Source organism: Accipiter gentilis, chromosome 30, assembly GCF_929443795.1.
Source record: "Accipiter gentilis chromosome 30, bAccGen1.1, whole genome shotgun sequence".
Classification (NCBI taxonomy): Eukaryota; Metazoa; Chordata; class Aves; order Accipitriformes; family Accipitridae; genus Astur; species Astur gentilis.
In genome coordinates, this window is record NC_064909.1 from 3,293,969 (window position 1) to 3,321,121 (window position 27,153).

At 39.3% G+C, this 27,153-nt stretch overlaps 1 protein-coding gene across 3 annotated transcripts in view; it reads right to left on the bottom strand.

The window, feature by feature from the left end:
- RBKS (ribokinase) overlaps positions 1-27,153 on the bottom strand; it is a 70,297-nt gene that overhangs the window by 2,429 nt on the left and 40,715 nt on the right. For 2 of the 3 annotated variants that reach the window (XM_049833749.1, XM_049833751.1), the window contains exon 7: positions 17,998-18,186. In XM_049833749.1, the coding sequence (XP_049689706.1) occupies positions 17,998-18,186 (189 nt within the window). The remainder of the gene's footprint in view (positions 1-17,997; positions 18,187-27,153) is intronic. The other variant, XM_049833750.1, reaches the window with a different exon arrangement.

The window sequence follows — 27,153 nt, forward strand, 5'->3', positions numbered from 1 at the left end:
GCCTGGAAAAAGTTAGTTAAGATAGCTGAGCAAAGTTTCTAACTGGAAGTTAAGACTAGGAATTAATTTCCAATTTTGAATTCTAGTGGTTCTCAGTGTTACACTCCTACTTACCCTAAAATCAGCTGCATATAAATAATACTCTGGCAAAAAATACCACTTTCACAGAGATCAGTTTGTAACATTACAAGCAGATAACAGGGCAGAGCAGCGTGGCAATTGCAAGGGAACCCTAAAGGGGGTGAGCAAGCCATGCCTTGTCTCTCCCTGCCCAGCCCTTCCACAGCAGCTGTTTGCATTGGTGTTCCCAGTCAGGAAACTTCCTACTTAACTCTTGCTTCACCTGAAGCTTGAATGCTGTCTTCCATCGCCTTCACAGTGGGGTATAATGGAGAGTGTTGCCTGGCAAATTACAAGTTAATAAGCAAAGTCTTACCCAGCGTGCAGCAACAGCTGTTTCAACGGTTCTGTATTCCTGAACATAGGAGGGGCAGGTGAAGGTTTTTATCAATTTCTGTTGGGCCTTTGCCTCTCTTCTGGTTTCCAGAGTGCTTCCACAATGGTAGGTGGAGCAGGAGCAGGTGACTGCTAGTTAAGCATTGCCAGTGTCTTTTGTCTGATGCATAATACAAAAATCTCCAGCCCATCTCAGAGTTTATCATCTAATCAGTGCATGATTAATTATTAAAGCTATTTTGGTGCTGCTGTTACAGACAGAATTTCAGCAAGCAGATGTTATGCTGTAGCAGGAATAACTTGTCATTTTTACATCAAATATTTCTCATACAGTGATCACTGGGTAATGGAAGTGGCCAAATATTATTTTAATGAGGAATACTCAGAATATCTGGTGTCAAACAGCATAAACTATTATCTGGCAGCAATGTGGAGCAGAATACTGTCTTTTTAATAATTTTTTTTTTTAATGGAGGTAACTGACTACTGCCCCAAAGAATTGCTGCACTGTTTGCTATTGGAGCAAAAAAAGACTAATGGCATATCACCCAGGTCTTAGTTTGGATAGCAGTGAGATGGAACGTAAATTCTCCCTGCAACATTACTGTGCCTCTCCACTTGTGGGTGATGCTCGGAGGTTTTGAGATGGCTGTAGATCTCCCTTTTGGCAAGGCTGAACTATGTTAAATGACTACAAAGGTGGAAAAGGGGGTGAATAGCAGACTTCCATGCAGAATGGAAAAAGGTCCCCTAGTATCTTTTTGCAAGAGAAAAGATTATGGGATGATTGGAGAATATACAGCAGGATTTGATACCAGTAAACGTTTGCTGAAATCCTTACCTCCCATACATAGACTGAAGCAGTCAGCATCTCTAAAGCTCAGCTACTACAGACCCCAAGGGTATCATAAATTCAGTTGTTGGTAAGTAAACGTTTCATGTAGGGGTGTTTTCAATACAGGAGCTACTACACTGAAAACAGTGGCATGTATTATTAGAATGATAATGTAAATAACCCTGTTCAACCTCTCTTCTGGTCTGTGCAGACATGACTGGTCAAACACAACTTAAAGAGCAATAGCAGAACTGATTCAGCTGCAAAGTGAGCTCCAATAAGAACTATTTTCAGCCTACAGAAACAGACCTTCCCTCTTTGGTATTGTGGATTAAGGCATATTGGGTTTGGTAGATTCAGAAAAGGTCAGCACACAGCAGAAGGAACAGGCTCAGAGTAAAATCAGGATTATCCAAACTCTGGATTAGCAAATACTAGCTTTACATTTAGCTGTTTCAAAACCTGCTATTAAAAAAAAACAAAACCAAACAACCTACTTTTTGCAAAAATAATGAATTTTGAAAATGACCAGTAAGGCGCATTTATTCTGCCCACTGACAAAATATAAACACAGAATATGTAATATTTTACATTCTTCAGCATTTGTCTTCCAGAAATCCTAATACATTGCAGACTTTGAGACAATCCTCATATCCTTTAGTGCCTGGAGACAATTAATTCCATAATTATAAAAATATAACTTGTTTAACCTTTCTCTAAAGCAGAAATGCTAGTTTGTATGAAATAAAATAAAGAATTGGATCAAAAAAATTGTCTGATATGGTGTGGCTAGTTCTAAAATGCAAGTGTTACAGTTTTGTCTAAGTTTTACGGTTTTGAAGCAGTTTTGAAAACCTATTTATATTCTATGCCACTAGTCTGAAAGGTCCTTGTTTTCCTGTATGTCTGGAAAAGGGCAACTTTGTTCCTTACAGTCCAGCACTGATTGAGATTCTGTGCCTCCAGAGAAGAGAAAACCCACAAAAACTCTTCTATTTATACCTTAGCTTTTGTTAGTCCTGATTTGTTAAAAGCTGGTTCAGAAATTTAGTATAGATATTTTTATATGATGCTGCCCTGAGAAGCTTTTTAAGGAAAGTGCTTTGTAAGTGGAAACTATATTGTTCAACAGTCTTTCCAGCAAGTAAAGCATTTTTCAATCAATTGTATAGAATAATAGGATGCATTTCACTTATACAGTAAGATGACTTGTTCACCAAAAAAATTTGGAGGCCAAGATGCCAAAAGCTACAGTTCACAGTGTTGCAGCAGTTGCACTGCCATGTTCCAGGGCAACCTCTTAGCCTTCACACTCCCAGCCTGTCCTCTTGGGCAAGAGTAATGGCAACCATGTAAGAATAGGAGGGGGCTCTGGCTCTTGAAGCCTGCCATTGTTACTGAACCAAAGAAAACTTTCCTCAGGTGATTTTTCAAGAAGTCACAGTCCATGTACGCCCTGTGTATTACATGGATTCATTCCATTAAATACATTGTAAGACCATGTTACCAAGTCCTAAAAGGAATGATGTGTTGTATAAGAGAAACATTAGGCATGCCTGTAATGATAAATTCTTCATTTAGTGAATAAATCAAAACATCAATCCAAAAGCTGTCAAAAACTGCATTATAATGTAGATTCAACAACATTGCTTGCAATGATGCTTATAGTCTCCGAGGAGCATTCACAGCAGTGCAAAAATGAACGAAGCCTGAGGATTACATTGATTTAGTGCAGTCTAAATGCATGGCAATGCAGAGATACCCAACTCTGTCGAAGGAATTGGGCCTTGGAGAATTCTTGTTGTATTTATAGCACTCCATAACTGTGTGATACTGGATTATGCTAAGGATGTTACCGCTCTGTGTCACATCTGCTCAGCATTCCTTGCTGTACCTCTGCCTACTCTGTACCCAAACTACAAATTAGCCTCATGTAACACAAAAATATCTGTCAGTGAAGAGGCTCATTATCTGTTCTTCATAAGTGGTGAAAGCCTATGCCTCCTTACAAGAATCCCTGTGTTGTGCTTTGATGAAAGGTTACTAGTGGAACTGGAGAAACATTTCCAGCCTTCGGGTATATTCAGACACTCTTGTGCCAAGAGGGTCTATGTCTCAGCTAAAAGATAATTTCAGCTGAAATGCTCAGGGAGCAAAATATCCCTTGGTAACAGTGGTTGAATCAGTTATACAGCTTTTTTTACCCTGTCTTTATTTTTATGATTTCCTTCTCCCTGAAAGAGCCCATGTTTATCCTCTATGTGATGAAGAATGGTTTATTTCTCAAAATGTTTCTGACTGTTTTTTTGACTTCTGCATTTATTTGCCCATGCAATACATTTCTTTGGGGGGTGGGGTGTTAATAATCCCCCCCCCCCCCTTTTCCTTATGTTTCACTAGAGAGATATTTTGGCAGTTTGAATTAAGGCAATCTTAAATTAAACCAACTCCACTATCTTGAAACTCTCCTGAAATTAAACTAATTTGACTATCTTAAAACTATTTCCTAAGCTCAAGGCCTAACAAGGGTGACTACTCCCATGGTGTCTGGGGTTGCTGAAGCTGTGTGGAAGGATTGCCATCTTTGTAGGGCATCCCACAGATACTGGTGGGGCTCTCCACCACTATGCTTACAGGAGCAGACCTTTGGTCACAAACCTCTAAAGCCGAGATTTTTCCACTAGCACAGTTATTCCTATATCTATGCATGGAGTTTTGAGTCAGAACAAAATGATAAAAAGTCCTTAACATTTTGCAATAAAAAACAAATGAACTTCAAACAAATAGCAAGGCTTGTCTTTTTAAGTCTAAGTTAGGCTTTTGGTGCAGACTAGAGAGCACTACAAAGCTACTTGGGTTGAAGATAAAGGAGAAGTACTAGGAGAAGCACACTGTGCTCCAGACCTTTAGGGTCTGGATCCACAACTGCTTTACTGTGCTTAATCTATGCTCTGGTAGCTGAGTGTTTCTGCAGTCTTGTCACGAAGACAAGCTAGAACATGTTACCCTAAGCCAACGGAAAATATATAGAGAGAATCCATGGTAGCAATGCTCGTCTGTTCCTTTCTTCTTCCCCTCTGCCTTCCCCAAACACACACCAATGCTGTCAGATGTGCTCTGCATGCTCCAGACCAAGTCACAGGGAACTGTTATCCTGCTGACCTACCATACACTCCTTCCTCCCAGCCACATGCAGAATGGCTGTATTCAGCCGCTGTTTAAGAACGGCGGGAGGCGTAAGCTAACACATTTTAATTTGCATTCCCTGTAGGTTGACAGTGCAGTCTTAATTCCAGTGATTCAGACTGCAGTTTCATAATAGGCTTAAGCCAATCCATGGTTATGTTATTGCTGAAAGGCTCAGTCCCCACTCATGTTTTTATCCTTGGCTCATGTTCCCACGCCCTCCCCTACATCAGATCTAGCACTTGTGCGGCCAAGCAGTGAGGCAGATCAGTTCTCTGATCCATCTGAACACTAAGCCAGCCAACACTGACCAAGAAACATTAGTTTCCACCCAGATCAGCAAGCTGCTGTATTACCACATGATAGCTAGTCCAATGCCAAGGAGAAAGAGGTTAGAAACACTCCTTTCAGCAGCAGCATGATCTTAGATCAGCTTAAGCCAACTGTGAAACCTCACCCTCGGTCAACACCAGGCAATTCATTAACTCAGTTGTGTTTCCAAGTCCTAATACTCTGGCTCCTTGTTCACACAGGGAAAGCTGCCTGTTCCACTCTTCCCTCTGTACTGTGTGGGCTCAGACCAGAGGAATGAGGGAATGATCACGCTTCCTTTCTACTCTGTTCTGGGAAGCTGTGGGAAGGAGCAATCCTTGACTTTCTTGCATTTATGTTGTGTCGTACTTGCATAGCCTTGCATGGGGAAAATTTCTTGCTCACTCAAGCTGAACAAGAGCAGCATATCATCTCGTCCTTCACATGTCTTGAGGGCTTAGAGGTAACTAAACTACACCCACTGTAGACTATCAGTTGGGAAATATCAAAACCAAAGCACACCACACAATGCTTCACATCAGCCGTCAGGAATTTTTACCCACTTCCTGACAGATTTCCTGATGGTTCATTAACAGCGATTAATCAGCCTGACCGTTAACCCCCTGCATTCCTGAGAGATTAATCTTGATACAAGGCCTCCTGCATGCATTTTCTTTCCTTTCTGAAACGTCCTACTACATTAAGTTATTCAGTTTCTAAAAAGGTCAGCAACAAGCATTACAGATGTATGAATTCCCCTGAAAAGTTATCTGGTTTATGGTGAATGTTGGAAATAAAACATACAACATTCACAACTCCGCAATTTTTAATTTGTATGTCATCTAAAAAGTACAGCTGAAAGTTCTAGAGATCTGGCCATATCACACAGTCCTGCTTTATGTTTCAAAGCTCTATACAGCACCTGTTTTGAAGGCAGGTAATAGTGCTCTCATTTCACATGATGGGAAGTGAACCCAACTTAAGATCAAGAATGTTAGGAACACCCACTTTGAGACATCTGTGGGCTGAATGCAGAGCTCCTGATCTTTCACAGACTGTAACAGGAGTCACATGAGCTACCCATCCTTCAAAAGTGAGGCACAGCTTGGGAACCCCAAAACTGAGGTATCCAAAATTAGTAAGTGGACCACAAGTTGCCCACAGCTCTGCTAGACACTCAGTCAGGATCAGAACAGAGGAGCTCCTGCCTTGCTGTTTACAAGAAAAACACTGCAAGGTATCTGTGAGCTGAGGGCTTTCTCTCAGTGCACGCTGACTAAATCTGGGAGGGAGCATGGGAGAGCTTCGTTCTGCCAGGTAATAATATTCCTGGTGCCACTCAGCACCAGGGAAGAAAGTTATTCCATGTTACTAGGCTAACCCCAGAAAGCCAACAAAGTATTCACCCACAGGGAGCACTCTGTTTTCTGAATCATTGAAACAATTCAGTGTGATGATGCTCATATAAACTCCTTTCAACTCCAGATAGCATTAATGAGAGGTGATGAATTTCTTTCTGTCTTACACAATAGAGTAAGAGCACTGAATCAGGACCTCCACACGCTGTTCTAAAAACAACAGATCCATGTTGCCGAACCTGTGAGATTCCCATCAACCAAACAATTCACCACTACTATGATTCCTGTGCTAACAGAGTGATAGATATTTTGGCAAGGAATATTTCAATTTAGGATACACTTCTGTATAAATTTTTGTTTAAGCTTCAGTTAGCTTTTGCCTTGGTACCTGCTTCTTCCCTGGTTTCACACTTGAGCTATGATCTGTGACCTCCTTTCATTCGATCTGAAAGTTCATACCTCACAGAGAAACTCAAACTAGCAGAGGAAACCCTTCACACTTGTTTTTTTGCTGGAGTGCATATAGAAAACTTAAAACATATGAAATGCAGTACTGGAAAACTCTCATCACACTTCAGCTTAATACAAACTCTCCAGTGGCACTCTTGCAAGGAGTAGCATATATACCACTAACAGAAATAAGGTGGACTTTCAGTTGAACATGCTACAGGAGCTGTATCTACCTTTCCCACAGTTTGAACTTGCATGGAATTAGAGTTGTGGGTGAAGCTCAGCACTAAATATAACAGCTCCTCAGAAAGTTGATTTGTACTTCTCAAACTGGTTTATCTAGCCTCAACAACATGCAGCTACTCTCCTACTCTAATCAAAAGCTTCACTTATCTCAATTCCTTGAGAAGTACTTCATTCCCTTCAATATTCATGTCATACTCATGCCAACTTGTAATTTCTTCCTAACAAAGCTCACGCTTATGGGTTAATTCACAAATTTCATTTAATGAAAAAATGAAACTAGAGCCAAAGCACTGCCCAGAATACATCATGTTATTCTGATAGTACACTGCAAATACTGGCAGTTGGTTTCCCTTCCAAGAAAAGAGCTCCCCATCCAGGAGAGAACTGGCCAAATTGTCACCAACTGTGTCACCCAGTATCATGTCAGGGGCTGACATGGCTTCAGGACCCCATAATCTAACAGCCAAGTCAGAAGGGGGAAATCTCCTTGCTGGGCAATTTCAGTAGCCACATGTGTTTTTTTCTCTCAGACTGAAAATGCCAAAAGCCTCTTAGTGATCCCATCTAATCTGACGAGATGCACTCAGAATGACACAACTGCCATTTCGCCTGGAATTGATAAAAAAAACATTCTTTTTTTGCACGAAAGCTCCATATGCTCAAGTCCCTCTTTCAAAACCACAGTATCTAGCCTTTGTTGGCTGGCCACTGCTCCCGCCCACCTCTGAACTACATATCCTGGAGGGAAAAAAAACCCTCCAAACTTCAGGAGGTTTTTTTGTCTGAGCTCACTCTAGCATTGTCCTCTTGCCAGCTTCCTGCATTCTTTTTCCTACTGAGTTTGTCTAATCTCTTTGATGAGTACTTGAGTTGTAACTCCTCTCTCTAAGTTCAGCTAGATGTGACCTACAAGCCAGAACTGCTGCTCTGCTCTAGAGTATTGTTCTCTGCTACCCACCCATTTTGTTGTCCTTAATCTGTGGAGCAGGTGTGCAGAAAACAGGGCTCCCGCACCTCGCTCATGGTCTTCTGAAGTAGGTGAGCACCAAGGGACTGCTTCTGACAGAAAGGCATTCTCTGCGGGATTCCCCATAACGTGAACCTTTCCAGTGAACATACTGCCTGCTTAATGATTTCAATAACAAAATCACAGACACCAGCAATGGGGCATGAGATTCCAGAGACCTTCTTTACCTTTTCCCTGTGCTCCTGTGTCTGTGCTTTGAAATGCATAAAGCCAATACATCTTATAGCCATTTGGGCAGCTGACAAATATTGCTGCCAGAATTCAGAATCTGCTTTTCTACAGCAGAGTTGTTCTAGAATAGCTGGTTTTATACCTGTATGTCTACCTCCACACACATAGACGCAAAACAAAACCCTGAGAAAAGTGACCAAATCATTACACTCAACTGCAAACTGGCTATTAAAGACATTCCTACAGGTTACTGCCATCAATCACCAAAACTTACGGTTTTAGCGTACTTCTATTTGTCTAGTTGAAGCTGTAAAATATATTCTGTCTATGGGACAGGCTACTAAAGATTAACTGCTTTATTCTTGATAAGAAATAAAACTTCTGGCATTTTCTGTGGTTAGAATTTGCAAAAGCAAGAAGCCTGATTTCCCTAGTATTCTCATTTCTCTGTTCTTGTTCTTTTGAAAACCTAATTATGCAATATCACCGATCCAATGCAAACCTTTCTGGTTTATGCAGTGACCAAAATTACTTGGCAATGAAAACTCTGTTGTGGGAAATCAGGTCTTAGGTCAGTGTCAACATTACTGCAATTGGCATTTCTGGGTAACTGAGTAGTCAAGGGGCTCTGAAGCCAGGTTTGCTTTCTCTCTCACCGTAGGCAGGACTGATGTGAACAAACTCAGAAGAGTAGGTTACATTCCACAATAGCCAGGATGATACCTGATTCCACAGAGACTAGTTTTAAAGAAGAAAAGGAGGCATATGACATTTGTAAACTAACCACAAATGCAAGAGGTAAAAAATGATGAGGAGTTTGGCCAAGAATATGCTGCACTCTTACACAGAGGATCACATTTTCAACTTCCTACGGCTCAGGCCAGAAAAAGATACTTGGGAAGGTGACGCTCTGGATGTGCCAGAAGCGCCAGCTTCCACTAGCTATTTTTAACTGCAGGAATTTAATTAGAAAGGATGGCTGCACACAGTTGGTCTTCCTTCCTCTCCATCCTTTGCGCAACTCGGATATCTCAGTGCTATGCACTATTACAACTGACATTGGCAGCCCAATATGTGCTCTGAACAGTGAGCTACATACCAGCACTGAACATCCTCTTGGTGGAGACCCTGTACTGGCTTCATCATAAAGACAAGGGGAGGACAGCAAATCAAGAAAAGGGATGCAGCACATTCTGCTGCAATGATTCTGACTTGCATTGCAAGCCATAGTTAGCACAAGAGAAGCACTAAAAGGGTCATTTCCAATTTTGCTCTCAACCTGTATAAATTATGCTATTGTTTCATTTACTAAAGCATCCCAGAAGTGAGATGGCACGAAGATAGCTTCAACATATTTTTGAACTCAGCTTCCCTAGACCTCATCAGAAAGTAGGCCCAGATGTTGGATGCTGTATCCTTCATGTGTTCTGGCCCCCAAACAAAACATGTGAGTTGGTGCATAAATGCTGCCAGTGTCCCTACATTTTTCTGTCCAGACCAATCAAGTGGGTTAAATTCCAAACTGGAATATTTCTCAGTATGACAGTAGTGGAGCCAAAGCACCTGTCCTCGTAGCACATTTCCACAAACCCTTTACAGCCACTTCAAGAAGCATCCAATGCAAAGCGACTCTGTACTCCTATGTACTTTCTCATTTATGTCAACATCTACAACGACGTCCAGTTCTAAAAATGAGACAGCTGATATCCTCACAAAATTTTTCCTCTAGTCCTAATTCTCTTTGAAGAGAAGCATAGAGAAGAAGTTATGGTTTTATCAAGGGAATCAGGTTTGCTTGCCACTGACAAGCCAGTCCCTGTGTGCTTTTGTTCCCCATCTACAAAACAGCAGTAAGAGTAGTACCTTACCTTGTGTTGTGAGTACAGAAGTAGTAAATAATGTAAGGTGCTTAGCAACTTTATGTATATGTATACATGTATACGGAACAAAGCTGTAGGATGCAATGGGATAAAATGTTATGACCTGGTACTGATGGTGTATAGCAAACCCAACCAATTCTTGGTATCACTAAAGTAACTGAGACAGAAATTCAGTTTTACTATGAGGTTTTTGTTGCCTGGCACTGCAATCTTAGAAGGGGCTTAGAAAAGTAAATATTAGTTTTAATCTTTTTATTCTACATCTTCATTAAGTACCCCCTTGTAATTTAATGCAATTTGTGGCAAATGCTAATACTGCTTTGGGCCCACTTCTCCCTGTCAGCTGTATCTCTGTTAAATTATGCATTTCCATCTGGAAAGAAACTGTACAGGACTGTAGGCTCTCTTGCACTTAGAGTCAGGAATGGAGAGGGATTTAATTAGATGATCCATGGTTGAGAGAAAAGGACTAGAGCAAAGCCCGGGTGGTCCGTGGAATCTTCCACCGGAAAACAAGGCTGCAAATTGTTCTGTACAAGCCTGATTCTGTTTGCTCATTTTGTTTACATTGTTTGTTCTTACAGATTAAAATAGACAGTTACTAGGCAGATAAACATTGTTTCCTTCCATGACAATGTTGTCTAGAAGTTAAGAGAGTAGCATGGGACAATATATGCCTGTGCTTCATTTTTGGGTACATCACCCTAACGCCCTATGTAACTCCGAGCAGGATATTTTTAGCTAGTGCTTCAGAGCACCTAATCGTTAACATTTTTGTTCCATTTTTCCTATCTGTAAAATGGGGATAATATAGTTTTCTGGTCTCCAAGAGGAAAGAGCTTGCTCTACCTTTTCTCAGTTGACTGCCAATGCAGAGGGATGCAACTCTTGCAATTGCTCTCATCACTGGATACCTGTATACCCTTACGCCACTGATCAAGTCTTCAAAAACTAAAGTGTCTTTAGAAGGCCTGAATCAGAAGCAGAAACTTGTGATGAGCCAAGCAATTCCCATCTACACTTAACTGTGAGTCAACTCAAATGCAGTGATTTCAGTCATGTGCCCTTTCACAGTTCAGCTGAACTTCAGAACATAATAGATGCAGCTTTAAATAGATTTACAGTGCAGATTGCTGATTTGAGTGTCTGGCAGATTAACTTATTCCTCATGTTTTTTCTGTTCCAAAATTCAATGGATTCCATATTTGTAAAAGGGGGAATGCAGAAGGCTAAGTCAGAAAGTGGGCTATGACTGGAACTAAACTTATTTATTAACCTATTTTGGTTGCATGTTAAAGAAAGGAAGCCATTATGCTGTCGGTTTGTGGGATGTTAATGGGAGCTCTGGGCATAATTACTCTGTGTTGGTGTGTGAATAAAACCCACTGACAGATAAGCTGTTTGCCCAATAGTAACTTTTTTGCTTTCCTTTACAAAGAAAGGGAAGATGAGAAAAGAAAAATAAAATTAAAAAAAGAAAAAATAAAAAAAAAAAAAAAGAAAATGAAAACAAAAATGAAAAAGAAAAATAGAAGACCTTGCCCTTTGTGGTCACTTTACTCCTTGCTACATCCTTGGGTAGGAAAAGGTTAAACACTCAACATTTTTCTCTTCTTAGCAAGTTAGAGAACTGTACATCAGATACATTGTCTGCCAAATGCTTCATTTACTACCAGCTGCATTTTTACTTTGTTGAGAGATAGCTGAAATAAAATCACTGTTCTTTGTGCAAACAGCATGCTAAATAATGTACGGCTACAAGATTATTAAATAGCAAAGGCATTTGATAATATTAGAGTCAACCACAAGTCCCACTTCTGCTGATGCACAGAATTTTGAGTAATTAGTCATTGCACAGAGTGTTGTATTTATATCCCCTTGAGCTTCAGACGTTAGGCCACAAAGTCAGGAGACAAAGAATTGCTGTTATTAGGAGGACTGTTTTGGATTTATTTATATTCTAAGGCTTTATTTCAGTGTCCACTTCACTCCTCTGGCTCAGGCTTCCTCCAAACCAGAAGATACAGCTAAGTCAGAGAATTTTAGTGTAAACCATATTTTTACAGACAAGACCTCTCAACTTCAAGCAGAATTTCAATGAGTTTGCAAAGCCCCCAAAGAAGCACAACTGGCCTGAGGTTATGACAAGCCTGGGAAAAGGCCTCCCAGGTTCTGTTCTGATCTCTAACAGACTTTTCATGGTTTATATGCAATACATTAATAGCAGCACCAATTTATGGATAGATAAATTGGCATACAAAGAAGACAAATAACTCTCCCAAGGATTTACAGCAAGTCTTTTGCAGAGCCCTGGAACTCTTACTCAATCCTTTGTTCAAATCGCTAAACCACACTGCCTTCTTTAGATGACAATTACAGCACAGGCCTGAATACTGTGACATATCTAAAATTATATAGCTATACACTTATATGAGGCTTTATTAAAATAAAGACTGTGTGACGTCTTAAGAGTTCAATACAAAGCTGCTCAGTGAGCACTCTACTGCTTAAAGACAGCCTTTTTAATTCTCTCCTGTAGTAAAAGAGCAAGATCTAATACATTGTAATAAGGAATCAGAGGGCAACTTCATAGGATTTGAACATAAAACATCTGATGACAAATTCATATTGTAGCAATTAGACTTCATTTTGCAGAATTGACATGCAAAAATAATGGTAACCTTTATGACAAATAGTATGTATCATCTGTCTCTGAGAATGTCATACAGAGAAGGACCATATAGAATAAATCATACACTCACATCAAATTTCAGGCATATCTGAGTAGATTAAATATTGAATTTTATCCTGTCTCATAAATGAGTTTACTGTTTATAAGCATGGCACCTCAACCTGTGATCTCCTTAGCTTCCCTCAGCAGGCTGTGCACTCTCTGTATTGAAAAGCACAGCCAGGCAGAGAAAATGCTGGTAATGTAAGAAATTTTATGGGAAATGTAATGGTTGTGCTTAGAAATACTGTGGAGTTAAACATTCTGGGTTCTCCATGAGATTTAAAAGGGAGACCACGGACTTGCTGTGATTACTGAGGGCACCACTGTGAAAAGTGATTTCAAATTTTCATTTAAATATTGTGTGCCCAAGTGTCTCCATTTGCCTTTACAGACAATACATCCACGCCTAAGCTAGATATGCAGATGCCTAATCTCCTGATTGTGAGTGTGCTAATGCAGGAGTTTTGGGCACACAACTTTGGCATGTGTAAACCTAGAGGTCAAGTAGAAGCTGATGAAGAGACATTAAGCAGAGCAACTGTACTATGTATTTAAAAGACCAGATGGGATGGAAACTGGAGTCACCCTAACTGATGCAAGCATGTATGGATGCTGTTCAGCATCTCGATCCAAACGAGGCTCTGGAGCAAACCAGAGGTTACATAAACTAACCCTAAGCACCTCCCTACAAAAAGTGACCTCCATGATGCAACTTGGAAACGGGGGAGTGACAGCAGGGCCGCTTCCGTTTTCCGCTAATACCCCCACGTAGGAGAGATTCTGCCTGTGCCAGCCCTCCAGTTCGAAGCATGGATCCTAGGCAGGACACCCCACCTTCAACTGCAAGAAGCAACCACAGTAAAAGGCAAAGCTCCAAGCCCCAGGGTGCAGCCCCAGAGCCAGCAGGCACATTCCAGCCTGCTGTAGCCACGGACTGCTGGACTGCCCCACGTCCAGAGGAGGCCTGGCATGGACAATCCTCTAAAGCCCAGACCCCCAGTAACCTGGAGCTCCAGACAGCCCAACTGCCTCTGCAAAGCCTACCTGCACATACTAAGCCCTAGGCAGGCCTCCGGCAATCCCTCAGGGTCTTGACTAGGTCCCCAGCTGCCACTTGAAGCCCTCGGCTCTGTAAGATCCCATAGTGCTTTTTTGCAAAATGGAAGGGAACTAATCTCACTGCTGGCCAAATTCCAGCATTGAGTAATTACATTCTTCTGACAAATTTTCCTTGGCAGTTTCAATGGAATATAATTAGTAAATGTAAATAGATGTAAATAGTGCTGTAAATTACACTTTGTGTGACTGTCAGAAGCACAGGAGGAATAGCAGGGGTGAAGGGGCAAAAAGAGCAGAGCTTCGTTCTCCAACATGGACAATGTTGTGGCCTTCCCTGACTGCATAAGCCTCTGCCAGGATGGCATGTTCAGGGCTACTGCAGCAGCAGATGTCACGATCCAGGATCATTGTGTGGTTCATCACACAGATCATCTACTTCACCTCAAGTATAATTTTGACCTGACTGTGTTCGGTCATGTCCCACAGCTGTGTTCGCAAGCAGCGGCTGTGTTCCACCTCAGCTGTGCTTCTGCTTCAGCAGCAAGCAAACTGCTTCACACACACACGCAACTGCAAAATGCTTGTCTATGATATTATTGTTTTCTATGAAATGCTTATCAAATTTGTGAATGGTTTGTGAAACCTTCTGCTACCTACTGAAGAAGTGTCATATAAAAGGAATTATATCATTATCCTTCACAGCTATTTTAATGCAGCTCCATGTAATAGTTTCACCTAAAGTGGAAATAGCTTCTTCCAAAAATAAAGTAAATACATATATTTAACTTCATGTAGTCAAGTAGATTTAAAAGCAACTATTTAAAGTAATGAAAATAGATTATAATGTATACCTTTCTTATATTATCTACATATTAGTAGTTTTTTATGTGTCAAATATTTCTAACGTACGTCATCCGCTTCAAATACAAATTGATACAGCTAGTGGGCTTAATCAGATATTTCTTTCATACAGAAAATTTAAGGATGATTTTTCAATAATACACTTATTTTTAGTCAAAATTTGCATACAGAAAATAGCTAGCAGAAACTAGTAAAATGAAGGGAAAATTTATTTTCTTAACAAAAGCTTCTTGCACTATTTAGCTATAACAGAAGAAACAGATGTTTCAGCTTTACAGTACCATGTCTTGCAAAACTTCCTTCTAAATCACTATTCGTGCTCTACATGTTTTGGACTGTGTATGCAGAGCTCTGCTAACAGTCACGGGAAGCATTGCATACATTAGTAAAGCCCACATTAAGATAATTAGCGCTAAAAAAAAAATCAACAAGCCTTTTTTTTCCCTTTATAGTATTGATTTAATGTGGGTGAAAAATGCCAGACTTTCAATCTTGAAGATTCATGTTCCACCACAAAGTGGGAGATGGAGCCAGCTTTTCCCAGTGTTCTGCCAATAAACTCTTAGATTAACCACCTATCAAGGACTAGGAGGAAGAACCAGGCTCTATGGTCTATCAACCCTTAGTCTCTCTGATGAACCTATGAAGATGGAGAATGGGGAGCATGCTACCTGGGACAAGGAACTCAAATTCTTAATCTTTGTGGCTGTACCTACCCAAGTATTTTCTCATCAAAAATTTTCAAAATTGCTGTGAACAGCAGAAATGACCAGGAGGCAGTATTGAACCTGCACTGCTGCAGAAAGGGCTCTGGGCAGTGGTAGCAGCTATGGGAAAGTTTCTACAGTGGAAGAGGCCTTTGAAGCTCATCTGGTATTTTATATGTGTATCTTCTAAATGGCAAACTCTGTTTTAATACAGACTGTTTTCATAAGGGCTCTGTAACCTTTTGCAAATCCTATCATGGGTTATACACATCATTTAACTCTTTGTCTGGCAGTAACCTTACCTTCTGCAGAGCCATACAATGTCAATATGGATACAGGCACATAACGAGAGGTGATTGGATTATGGCAGCTTAAAAAATTACTGTCTGGTCCTTCAAGTTGCTGAAGTCAGGGCAGTTTAAGGTAGCAACTTTTGTTTAGTATTAAATGGCATGTTAAGAGCATGCACATGAACACCTCTGTGCATAGGTGGCTACTTGCTAAGCCACTTTACAGTTTGAGCTTACTTCCCTCGGGAAGAATCCGCTGCAGACATGCCTCTGAAGAGAGTAACATGTCCTACTAGAATGTTTAGTATTTATTTTAGTAATAGAGCTATCCAGGTTAGCTGAGGATGACATTTTGCTTAGTGTTTGGAAGAGTTGCTTTAAAACCACTTGCTTTCAGGCAAAGAGATAATCAGTCTAAGCACTACAAGACTTTTATAATGGAAGGCCAACACATCTTTTTTCATTCAGTCTGCAAGAGTAAACTGAGCACAGCTGTTTTACTGAAAACAACCCATTGGTATTTAAGCAGATTAACAAAATTAACTGTGAAAATCCTCTGCTATGTGAAAGCCAGTAACCTGTTGGCCACAAGGAGGCAGGGCAAGGATTCAGTAAACCCAAAGAAATTGCTTTTATTTAAAAAAACAAGACCAAAAAAAAAAAAAGCATTAAATTAGTTCAGTCATGAAACTCTGAACTGTTAGGCAAGGCAAGATAAAAAGTGCTTTTCAGCCACAGTGTGTGGTTTCAGTATTGCTGTTTTATTCCAAGAGCAGCAAATATCTTAAGATATCAAACAATAGCTGATCTGGCAGCAATTTTCTGCTTCTTTTGAAGAAGCAGATCACACATGTTTCTTCTTCATCACTTCTGTGTGATGTAGAAAAAACTCTACACTAAGCTTTGATAGCAATAGTGGATTTACCAACTCAGACCAAGAAGCCGTACTGCTAGGTTCACAAAGTGTTGCTCCCAAGCTAATAAATCCTGCTTCTCGGCAGCTTTGGGAGCTCTGACTTTCACTCCCTTGGCACTTCTAATTCTGGGCTAAAAGCAGGCAGAGGTGGTTTGGTATCTGTAGTCCCCTACCAAGAACCTTACGCACAGCACAGTACAGTGATGCTTCCCTTAACCAGAGCTTTAGGACATTCCAAAATTAGCACTAAATTGAGGTCAAACTTCTAAATGACAAAGGGGCAAAGGAGGAAAATAAAGCCACTGTTTCAGAGTTAAGTTGAAAAAGACTAAATTTAAAAGTGAAACAAAGCCTTCCACAGTACCAGCACATCACAGTCCAAATCTATGAGTGATCTTCTGGTTTAGATGAAGTGACTTTACTCCTAGCTCTACCACTGCATGCTAATGAGCTAGGTAATTTCAGTCCCCTATGCCTCTGTTTCCTCATCTTTTAAGCAGTTGCCTTCCCTCTTTGTGAAGCAGTATGAGGTCCATGAATAAAAAAAATGCTACAAGAACAAGTTATTATTAATGCAATTCAGATATGGAATGCACCAGATGGTAAAATCCCCAGGATTTTAATGAACTATTGTAACAGAACATATGTAATATGACGTTATTATAACAGGCATTTAAATGTATAGTTAGTACATAGAAAATGACCTGCTCTGCTCTCAGTAACTCCACTGGAATTATTTTGGATTTATGTCAGATAATACTAGGAACACAAAACAGCCCCATATGTGCAATGTGGTAAGGTTTTCACAGCAATCCTATCTTAACTATTGCCTGTCCTGCTTTTATTTTTTGCTGGGGGTATTGTATTTAGTGGTCTGTTAGAGTATGCTTTCTGCATTTAATTCTGAGCAGGAAGTAAATAAAGTACCCTCATGCCAAAGACTAAAATGCCTCTGACCAAGTATCCCTCACCCATCATCATAAAATAGTCATCATGAAGGAGCAAGAACTTTTTGGGTTTTTTCCACTATATTCTGTAAAAATTATGTCTTCAGTCACCTTATGCTAGACTTGGTAAGCAATTCATGCTTGTGTCAGAAAAGGCAAACATTCAGTTCCAGACTGTGAGGGCAGTAGTATCTCCTTTCTCCCACAGCATTTGAGTTCTGGACAAGATGAATTATATGATTGGGCAAAGGTGAAAAAGCAGGACTGCAGCTCAAGCCATTGGCATCATGCATTACTGTCAGAGGCAGGTACTGACTTCAGTAAAGGGGGAACATGAAGATACCATCAGTATGTATAATAATTCTAGCTCACCTACAATACAGACTATAAAACTCAAGTGAACTGACATTTAATATATGAGAGGCTGGAAGCAAGATCTCAATTTCACATCATAAATTAGCCTTTGTGCTAGTGCCCAAAGATTTGGCTGATTACTCATTGCTTTCCCTTAGTGCTTAAGCAGTCTTTTCCAAAGCAAGACAGTTAAACCACAAAAACGTACTGTAGTGTCCACAGCTCTGACCTTCCCAGCAGGAACGTGCTTTGGAATGGGTTCTTCTACCGATATCATCATGCAGCCTTCTGCTCCAAGAGTAACAATTACAAGCTTACACCCTCTTTCTAACAGCATGCATCCCACTTTTTCAGCATCTTCAAGGTTGCCAACTGGGATGCCCGTTAAAATTTCTGCCTGGAAAATAACCCACGCAAACAAAAATCATAATCTGACAGCATTAATTTTTGGACAACAGTTGCATTTGAAAACAGTATTTAGTATCTTTTTAAAATGTATATTATAGGATGATCATGAAACCACTTCCTACACCGATATTCAGCTATGCCTTGCTCCTGGTTTGAAATCAGGATCTACTTCAGGCACAGCAGACTAATGGAGAGCAGCCTAGGCAGGGACACAGGAGGCATGGGTTCTGTTCCAGCTTCTATGACTTACCTGGCATGCAACCCTTAGTGTAATCACATTTCTCCCACATGCCTCAGTTTCTTCATCTGTGAAATGGACACAATGACACAGCCATGGCAAAAGCATTTTGTGGTCTTATGTGAAAAATGCTACATGGTGACTCGGTCACTATTGTTGGGGGATATTTATCACTAAGTGAGAAACTTTAAAAAATTTTTTTAAATTGTCACTGTTCAGAGGGAAGTCACAAGGGAAAAATCTCTTCAAGGAAAAAAAAATAATTGCTCAACTTTGACCACTCTGTTTAATATATATTTTTAGATAAGAATACCTAAAAGTTATCTGAAGCCCTCTTTGGGCAAAGGTCTGTTACAAGATTATTATGTATTTGTGTTATGGCCATGTCCATAGGCCTCTGTCAAGACTGAGAGTCTTCCATGTTGGCTCTGTACAAACACAGATAAACTCTTTTTCTAACAGATGGTGACCTTAAGTCAACTTCTCCCAATTGGCTCTTAAAATTAATCTCTTCTAGTTCCACCCAACTAAGAGCAAAATTTCCCCAAAACGTGCAGTGAAGACTCCAGAATCAAGTATCCTTTTTGCCACTTCGTACATTTTCTTGCTAGCATAGCATTGCCAAGTGTCACGTACTTTTTCTTTTCGTTTTGGCAGGGAAGAGAACAAGAATGAAACAGGAAGAAAGGGAAGAGAAAATAAAGTGTGTTTTATCTGAAACAGTCTAGCAGGCAGTACTCCTGCATAATACGGTATGCCTTCTATTGTAAGTAAACAGACATACTGTATTTTGCTGTCTTTACTGAATCTTGTCCTGCTTGCTTGAAAAGAGGGAAGTCCTACTTTATCTTGCACTATAAGGCTGCTGCTGGATCCTGAAAAATGCAGTCTGAAGTATTTTCAGATAACTGCCTAATAACTGGGCATCACTTTCCACACTCTTAGGGCTTATTTTCAGTGGGAAACTTACTCTGGAACCTATTCACCAGCTACACTTCATGACCTCCACTGCCTGGGCAGCTCGGCTTCTTGGGAGACAGCTGCTGAAACATTTCAAACTACCTTCCTCCGCATTACTGCAACTTGAATTCAGTGCACATACTTCTTGATATAATGGACTGTAAACCCTAGTGATTAAACAACTGCTTCACGAAGCACAGGCCATGCCTGTAGTAAAGAGAGGGAGGGCAGACAGCTGGGGACAGGAACTACTACAGCCATCCCAAAGTAAACCGCCCCCAGCGTGAGTCAGCGCCTGCTGCTCGCCACTGTCATTTCCTGCATTTCAGCCTGACCCGGGAGAGAGAAGCCATCCTTAGGCTCTGAAGGGCCAGGTTATGCCAACACACTCCCTAGACTTTATAGTATTGTTAGCAGAGTACTTTCTGGGTTTAATTTTCAAAATTACAGGACCAAGTTCTGCAGCCCCTACTTAGACAAGTGCACAAATGATTTCAAGCATTGTTGATCTGATCACTACAAGGCAGAATCTGGTGTGGCAGGCCTTGGTGGGTAAACTTGTGCACTGCAGGGGCAAGGTTTGGTTAACATGTACACGCAATTTAAAACTACTTTTGTTAACCACACTGGTCCCAGACAAGAATACCCTAAGCTTTAAATTATAAGAAGGCAACTAAACCTATCCAATTTTCTCTTTGGCATGTCACCATGCTGCTCAAACTTCTCTTGCAGTATCAACTAAGCAAATTAAACCTATTCCAGTTTTTAAAAGGTTATAAAAGTATTTTCAAGTAAGAAAATCTGTTTCAAAGAATATCTCACAAAACCTTTTGAATGTATCTTCTTGCAAGGTTTGCAAGAAGTCAATACACCAATAATGGCTGTGGAGTAACTAAGGATAGAGAATAAATAGTGTTAAAATATAGATATACTCTAATATTTAAGCGTCTAAAGAGTCTGTGTCTCTTAATGAATTTTAAGATCTCTGGAGCAGGAATGATGCATTCCTGTATTCAGAATACCTAACGCATCACGTTACAAGAATAAAAATGGATTAACACAAATCCTTGAATGAAACTGGCTATCTGAATTTCCAATGTACTTTATGAGGGGCAGTAATTCCAAACATTCTACCTATGTTGCAGATTCTCCAGGATGAAAGTGGATTTGGTTTTGGTAGAGAAACAGCAAATCTAATTTGGGTTTATTTAAGAGGTTTTTACACTTCTGTAAGCTCATGAGCAAGGTAAATGAAGTATTTAAATATAATATTCTTACTAATGAAATGCACATGCTGTATGCTTAGCATTAGCATTGCACCCCTCTTGGTGCTTGCTGTGTCACACAAAGTCAACAGGATTTTTCACTTGGGTCATGAAAGAATTGTTCTGGGACTGATATGTGAAAGGTTTTGCAATAATCTTTCTTTTCATCTTTACACTACTTATACCAGTAAACAAAATTATTTGAACAGGCAGAGTCTGTATAAAAGTAGATCTTCAACTGCTTGAAACCACTATCATCTAACTCATCTACAGCAGGATGGTAAAACTAAAAAACACTGGAACAAGCTGGAAGAACCATAAAAGCAGCAGAAGCCAGACAGATTCTGTGCCAATAATTAGAGATTGCGGTAAATGTCAACTGATGTTAAATACTGTGGTGAGTTTTTAAGTTCCTCCCTTCAGTAGAATCTTATTTAAAAAACAAACTGTGGTACAATTGAAGGAAATAACTAATGGTTATGTAAAGAAAAAATTAAATAACAATACTAAAAGGCCAATATGGACATTTGCCATAGCACTGTACAAAAGAGCAGCAAATTAAGAATTTTATTTTTCTGCAGCTAGTCTCATAAAACTCCTCAGTTAAATGAACCTATTAAAGCAAGAGGACATTCCACAAAACTGCTGTCAGAATAAACCTATGATGGATATTATACAATTAATCCACACAGAATTCTCTTAATTTTGTTTACAAAAGTGGAAGACACATTTAACTGAAGCTTTTAATTTAACTGATAGGAAAGTTCTTGGCCATAATCCTCACTAATCTTAGTTAACTCTCCATGTCTTTTTACACTGTGGAGTCTAGTCACAGTAAGTTGACACAAACCAGCACTGCTACAGAAGAAAAATGATCCTGCTTTTTCCCTTCCACTCTTGTCCACATGGCCTATTCTCTTGTGCCAGCACAGCCATTTGTGTGGCCAGGAAACAAATTGGATTGCAAGGCAGATCTGTGTTAAAATTAACACCACTCCCCCCAATCCCACACCATCCCCAAAAACCAACCCAAAACAATTAACTTCTTTCAACAGCAGTATTAGCTTGCACTGGCTAAAAGTGCAAATGAAAGTATGATATGAACCTTTGCCAAGTGTTCCTAGCTGTGATGCATTTGGGGCAGTGTATGGCTTACACAACCACTTTCAGAGAGATGTTCTGGATCCTCTGTTGGCATTTGCGAGACCAAATCTGCAGCGTGGTCTAGTTTTGGGATCTCTGGCACAAGTAAGACACTGATACACTACAGCACACTACAATGGAAGGCCATCAAGAGAGCCAGGGGGCCAGAGACAAGGATGTAGAAGAAGAGTCTGGGAGAAGCAGGCTTGTTCAGCCTTAAGAACACAAGGCTAAGGGGAGATATAATTGCTGTCTACAGCAATTTAATGGGTGGGTATAGGGAACAGGGAGCCAGACTCTTCTTGAAGGTACACAGGGATAGGGCTAGAGATAACAAGCACAAGCTGGAACATGGGAAATTCCACTATAAGCATAAGCTTTTTCACCACAAGGGTGATGAAGCAGTGAAACAGGTGCCCAGAGGTCTGCAATCTCCATCTTTGGAGATTCAAAACTTGACTGGACAAAGCTGTGAGCAATCTGACCTAAACCAGACATGCTTCACCAGGGTGTTGGACTAGAGACCTCCAGAGGTCTGTTCCCAAATTCTGTGATCTTATGATCCTCAGCAAATATAAACTGGTGAAATAACAAGAAGTGTTAATTCTTTGGGGAGCAGTCCATCATTTGGACTGCTTTTTGTGCACCTAGCACAGTAACAACTTTGCAAATGTTGTCTGGTATTGCTGGAACAGAATTAATAAATAACAATGGGGAAACTGTGCCAGTTTTAAGGCTAACCCATCTAAAATGACATATGATAATTTAAAATATTTTTAAGTTTAAATATTTAAACACAGTAAGCCAGTTGGCTACAAACTTGGCTTGTACCTTAGGAGATTTCTCTGAGAATGACAGAACAAGAACTCAATCTCATTAATTCTAACACATGTGAACAGTCCCAAAGAAGTAGTGAGACAGATTTGGTATATAAGCAATTGCAATATCAGGCCACAAGCCAAGCTAGTTCCAGTTGTTTCAAATTATAAATTTTTTACATACATACATACAGAAATACTTATCGTGCTAGAATAATTAAAAACTGATTGAAATTAATTGGCTTGAAGCTATTCCCTCCCCTCTCAGAAGTAACATCTTCCATTTTAGACTAAATATGGGAAATTTCATAGTTTCCAGCAACTGATAAAATGGGCTTTAGAACAAAGTTGGAATTAAAATATACTGTGAATTGCTGGCAACTTCTACATAATGGCAGAGTAGTAGCTTTCCATTACTTAGAACAGAAAAGGCAAATTCAAGACATGTTCTGAAATATTTTAATTCTAAAGGACCTATTTTTGTTTTGACTACTAGAACTATCAGTTATTTTTTTCTTAAGAAAGACTATCCCTAGTATTAATCTCTCTATATTAATAAGCAGTATCTTAAAAGTCCTAATCCAAGACCCCAGATATAGTTTTATAAACTTGGTATTGTCTGAATCTTGTAAAAGTCAATACTGTCTCTTGATTTTGGACATATTAACAAGAATTTCCATTATTAATATTTCTTCCAAAAATGACCTAGACTTTAGTAATAGACAACAACACTTAAAAGGAAACAATAGGATAATACCTATTTTTCTGTATTATTTTTATACATTTTGCAGCTTTATTTAACAAAATTAGCAATCAACTTATATTTAGTTTTACTGCTTCCTACTGTTGAAGCCCCAAAGTATTCTGTTAGCATTTAATTAAATCTTTGCTAGGCCTTTCTTATTTAGATCAGAAGTCTAATACCCATTTTACATAAGGGAGAAAGCAGCTCCCAGTTTTGCATTAAAAATAGCTTAACAAACTAAATCATTTGCTGTATCCATTTAGGAGTTTTCCTTCTCCTGAAGGGCTCCTCAATATTCTTTGAACAGAGAAGCAGCTGTTCTTCAAAACATTTAGGACCAAATTGAAATCGCTGATGTGCAATATATTTTGGTTCCTAACCTGCAGGGCTGTGTAATTGCATGCACACACTAAATAAGAAAAACAACACATGAACTGTATTGACATTGTGGTTGTGCCTAGGGCCATACTGCAGCAAGGACTCATGCAAATACGTGGGGAAAAAATGGTAAGTATTCCAAAGAGCTCATCTTGTATAAGGTTGTCTCTTTTTCAACATTTATAGATTACTGAAAAGAACACCCATTGGTTTTCACTAAGATGACATTGGATACATTTATTTTTCATTAGAAGAATTAAGAGAATGGAGAACTAGCACATTCCTGCACAAACCTCAGGGATTAGGCTGTGCTACATCTGGGAATTAACAAACTAGTCTCAACAAGTTTGATCTTTCTGGGAAAAGATAAAACTGAACTACAGGCTAAGCAAAGAAAGAACTGATAACCTTGCAAGATTTGTTCTGAGTTTTTTTGTTCATGAACCACATAAAAAGAAAGTAATGTCAAACATAAAAAAAATTTATTATTGCAACAAGCAAAAGTGAAAAGAACAGCTTGTGAAGAGCCTTCTAGACAAACTAATGGTAGATAATTCACTGATAGTATAATTTTGTTTGCTTTTCTCTAGCACATAAATCCATAAGAACAAGCTGTGCTGTTATACCAGATACTGCATGTGATTTCATTAAATCCTAAAGCATTTAATGAAGGATGGAGTATAAGGTGTGATGTATTTGATATTTGCGTGTTTGGGACCCAACATCCAAAGGCTGTCTGAAACTATAGCTGACATTTTAAAACTTCTATTCTGTGACAAAGGCATGGCAGATCAAAACCCCTGACCTTCATGGCAGTAAATAAATAACAGAAACTTCTGACTCAGTAATAATTCAGCTAATCACAAGGACTACCCCGTTTTTCTCATCCGTAACAATATAAACACTCCACATAGTGTATGAGATGTCTTAAGCTAAATGGCTAGAGTTCTGTTCTACAGCTAACATAATCTTCTGTCAGAAACATATCATTCACATAATATCCACAAAACACAGGATTTTATCATTTAAAAGTATGTCTTGGTGAACAAGAAAGACAAGGACATTTTGGTAAAATTGTCTGCTAAATACTTTAAATGACTAAGAAAGCCAAACCAAGCAATGAAGGAGAACCAGTGTAAATTTAATCTTGTCCTAGCATATACATCTGTGTGAAAAAGAATGTTTTAGAAGCAGTTGAACTGGATAGCTTTAAAGAGTTAATCTTTAAAACCAAGACAATTCATCAACTATTTAAAAGACTAAGTAAAGATAAAGCAGAAATACACTAGGTTTTTTTCTGGTAGTACCTAAAAATCCCAAATAAAAAATAAAAGATCCAAAAAGAGGTAAGGAGGGAACACAAATAGGATTTTGGCTAGAAGGAAGTTGAGACTTAGAAATACCAAGTAGGAGGGGCAATGGAGCTGGAACAAAATTTTGCAGGAAGGCAGCTGTAAGCAGCACATTCAATAAATTTGGCCATAGAGAATAATATTTTTAAAAAATCATAATATAAGAATGGCCATAATGGCTCAGAGCAAAGGTCCATCTTATCCAATTGCTCTTTTCTGACTGTGACTGCTAGTAGATACTGAGGGAAATAAAAAAAAATGTATAAAAAGATCTTTTCTCAGTATATATTCTGAATCATCAAAGTCTTAGGAACTTCCTCATTTAAGAAGATGAAGGAAATGCAGATGTAGTTGGTTGAATGGACAAAATTTAAGAAATTAGAATTATCTTTGAGATTTGTAGAATTAACTTTATGCTTTTAAGTGTCATACAGAGATGTGACTGGTAACCTTTATTTGGGTATGTAAACATTTATCTATATATCAAACTTCTGCAGTGCATACATTACAGGGATCTGAAATTAAAGAAAGTCATGAAAGAAAACAGAAAACAGATGGCATATGAATATATAACAATTACTAAAAAAACAACTTTCAAACTTCTTACATAAGAAAAACAAATGCTTCATATTTCTTTTCTCAGCAAAAAGCAAGGAACAATGGCAACAGTTCATCCCTGAAAATCAATTCAATAACAAATCAGACACACAGAGAGGATGAAATCAAACATAATTGATTACTACAGTCGTGCTAACATAATTGATTTTATCGCCAAATATGGAAAAGTTATTGTTAAAAGCAAAGGTATTTATGTGCCATTCTTGTTCTCAGAATATGCTGTAGGAGTCCCACACTTGGATCTGTGCTCCCATGATATGGGTGACAGGAACTTCCATAGGTCTACCATTTCCATAAATTCAGAAGAGATAAGCCTCCTGAACAGTAGAAAGCATATTTCTGTGTCTGACACTGCATACAGTGATCCCAGCTATCTTCAAATGGTAATTACTTTTTAAAAGAAAATAGCAGAAAAGAATGCAAACTGTACCCTCAGCTCTGCAGGAAAGGTAGATGAGTGAGCAGGGATCTATTATAATTATACACCTGTATTTCTTGTTCTCCAAATAGAAGTAATTTTCCTTTCTCCATGTGGTGGTAATAATAATACACCCTGGCTCCAGCGAGCTAAACTTCTCGAAGAATGTCTCTTTCAAGACTGTCCTCTAGCAATAAAGTATAACATAGGGAAAACTTTAACATGTGTGTTGCAAAGAGCAATGAGAGAAAAGTCAGGAATAGACAAGTAATGAAAAACAAAGTTTTGTTTCTAATATATGGGGGATAAGTTTTTACGGGGCGGGGGGGGGGGGGGGAAGTAACTAGTGACATTATGAAAAAAGCAAACAACGAATGACATTTACTAAATTGGTGGGACAGTATTGGTGTTCTCAGCCCAAAATATGCAATACACTGTTTAGCCAATCCAGGGGCATAGTCCAGGCATAAGTACTTTCTGAAAGAATGAAGAAAACACCATATGGGTGTCCTGCAAGTCCCCTGAAAAAGAATAAATACTTTGCCTTAGCATTCTCTTCATCACATATAATTGAGTTCTGGTAGCTGTTGGACAGTGTCTGAGCCACAAATTTTATCACTGCCAGTTACACTGGAAACTTTGCCTTCCAGAGACCCGAGGAGCAGTGGCATCTCCCACCTTCCTACTTTGCTAATTCCTGAATACTCTGGAGTATCTGAACTCAGCAGACACATACCAAAACATCAGAGAATAAAACTCGGATGTCCATTTGGGTTACTTAGACTGACCCTCAAATGCTAGAAGTCTCATGAACTGAGAACTTCTGATATGGTTTGTGATGGACTCTGACAGACATTGTCATCGGACAAAAAATCCTATAAGTAAGCAGGGCCATGCTTTTCTCTTAGCTCTTCCCTCTCCTCTTCACCCAAAGGTTCATTGCAGAAATCATATTTGTTGGAGATAACTTTAACTATGATCAAGGCATGGCTTCTATCCACTAGGTTACTTCTCCCACATT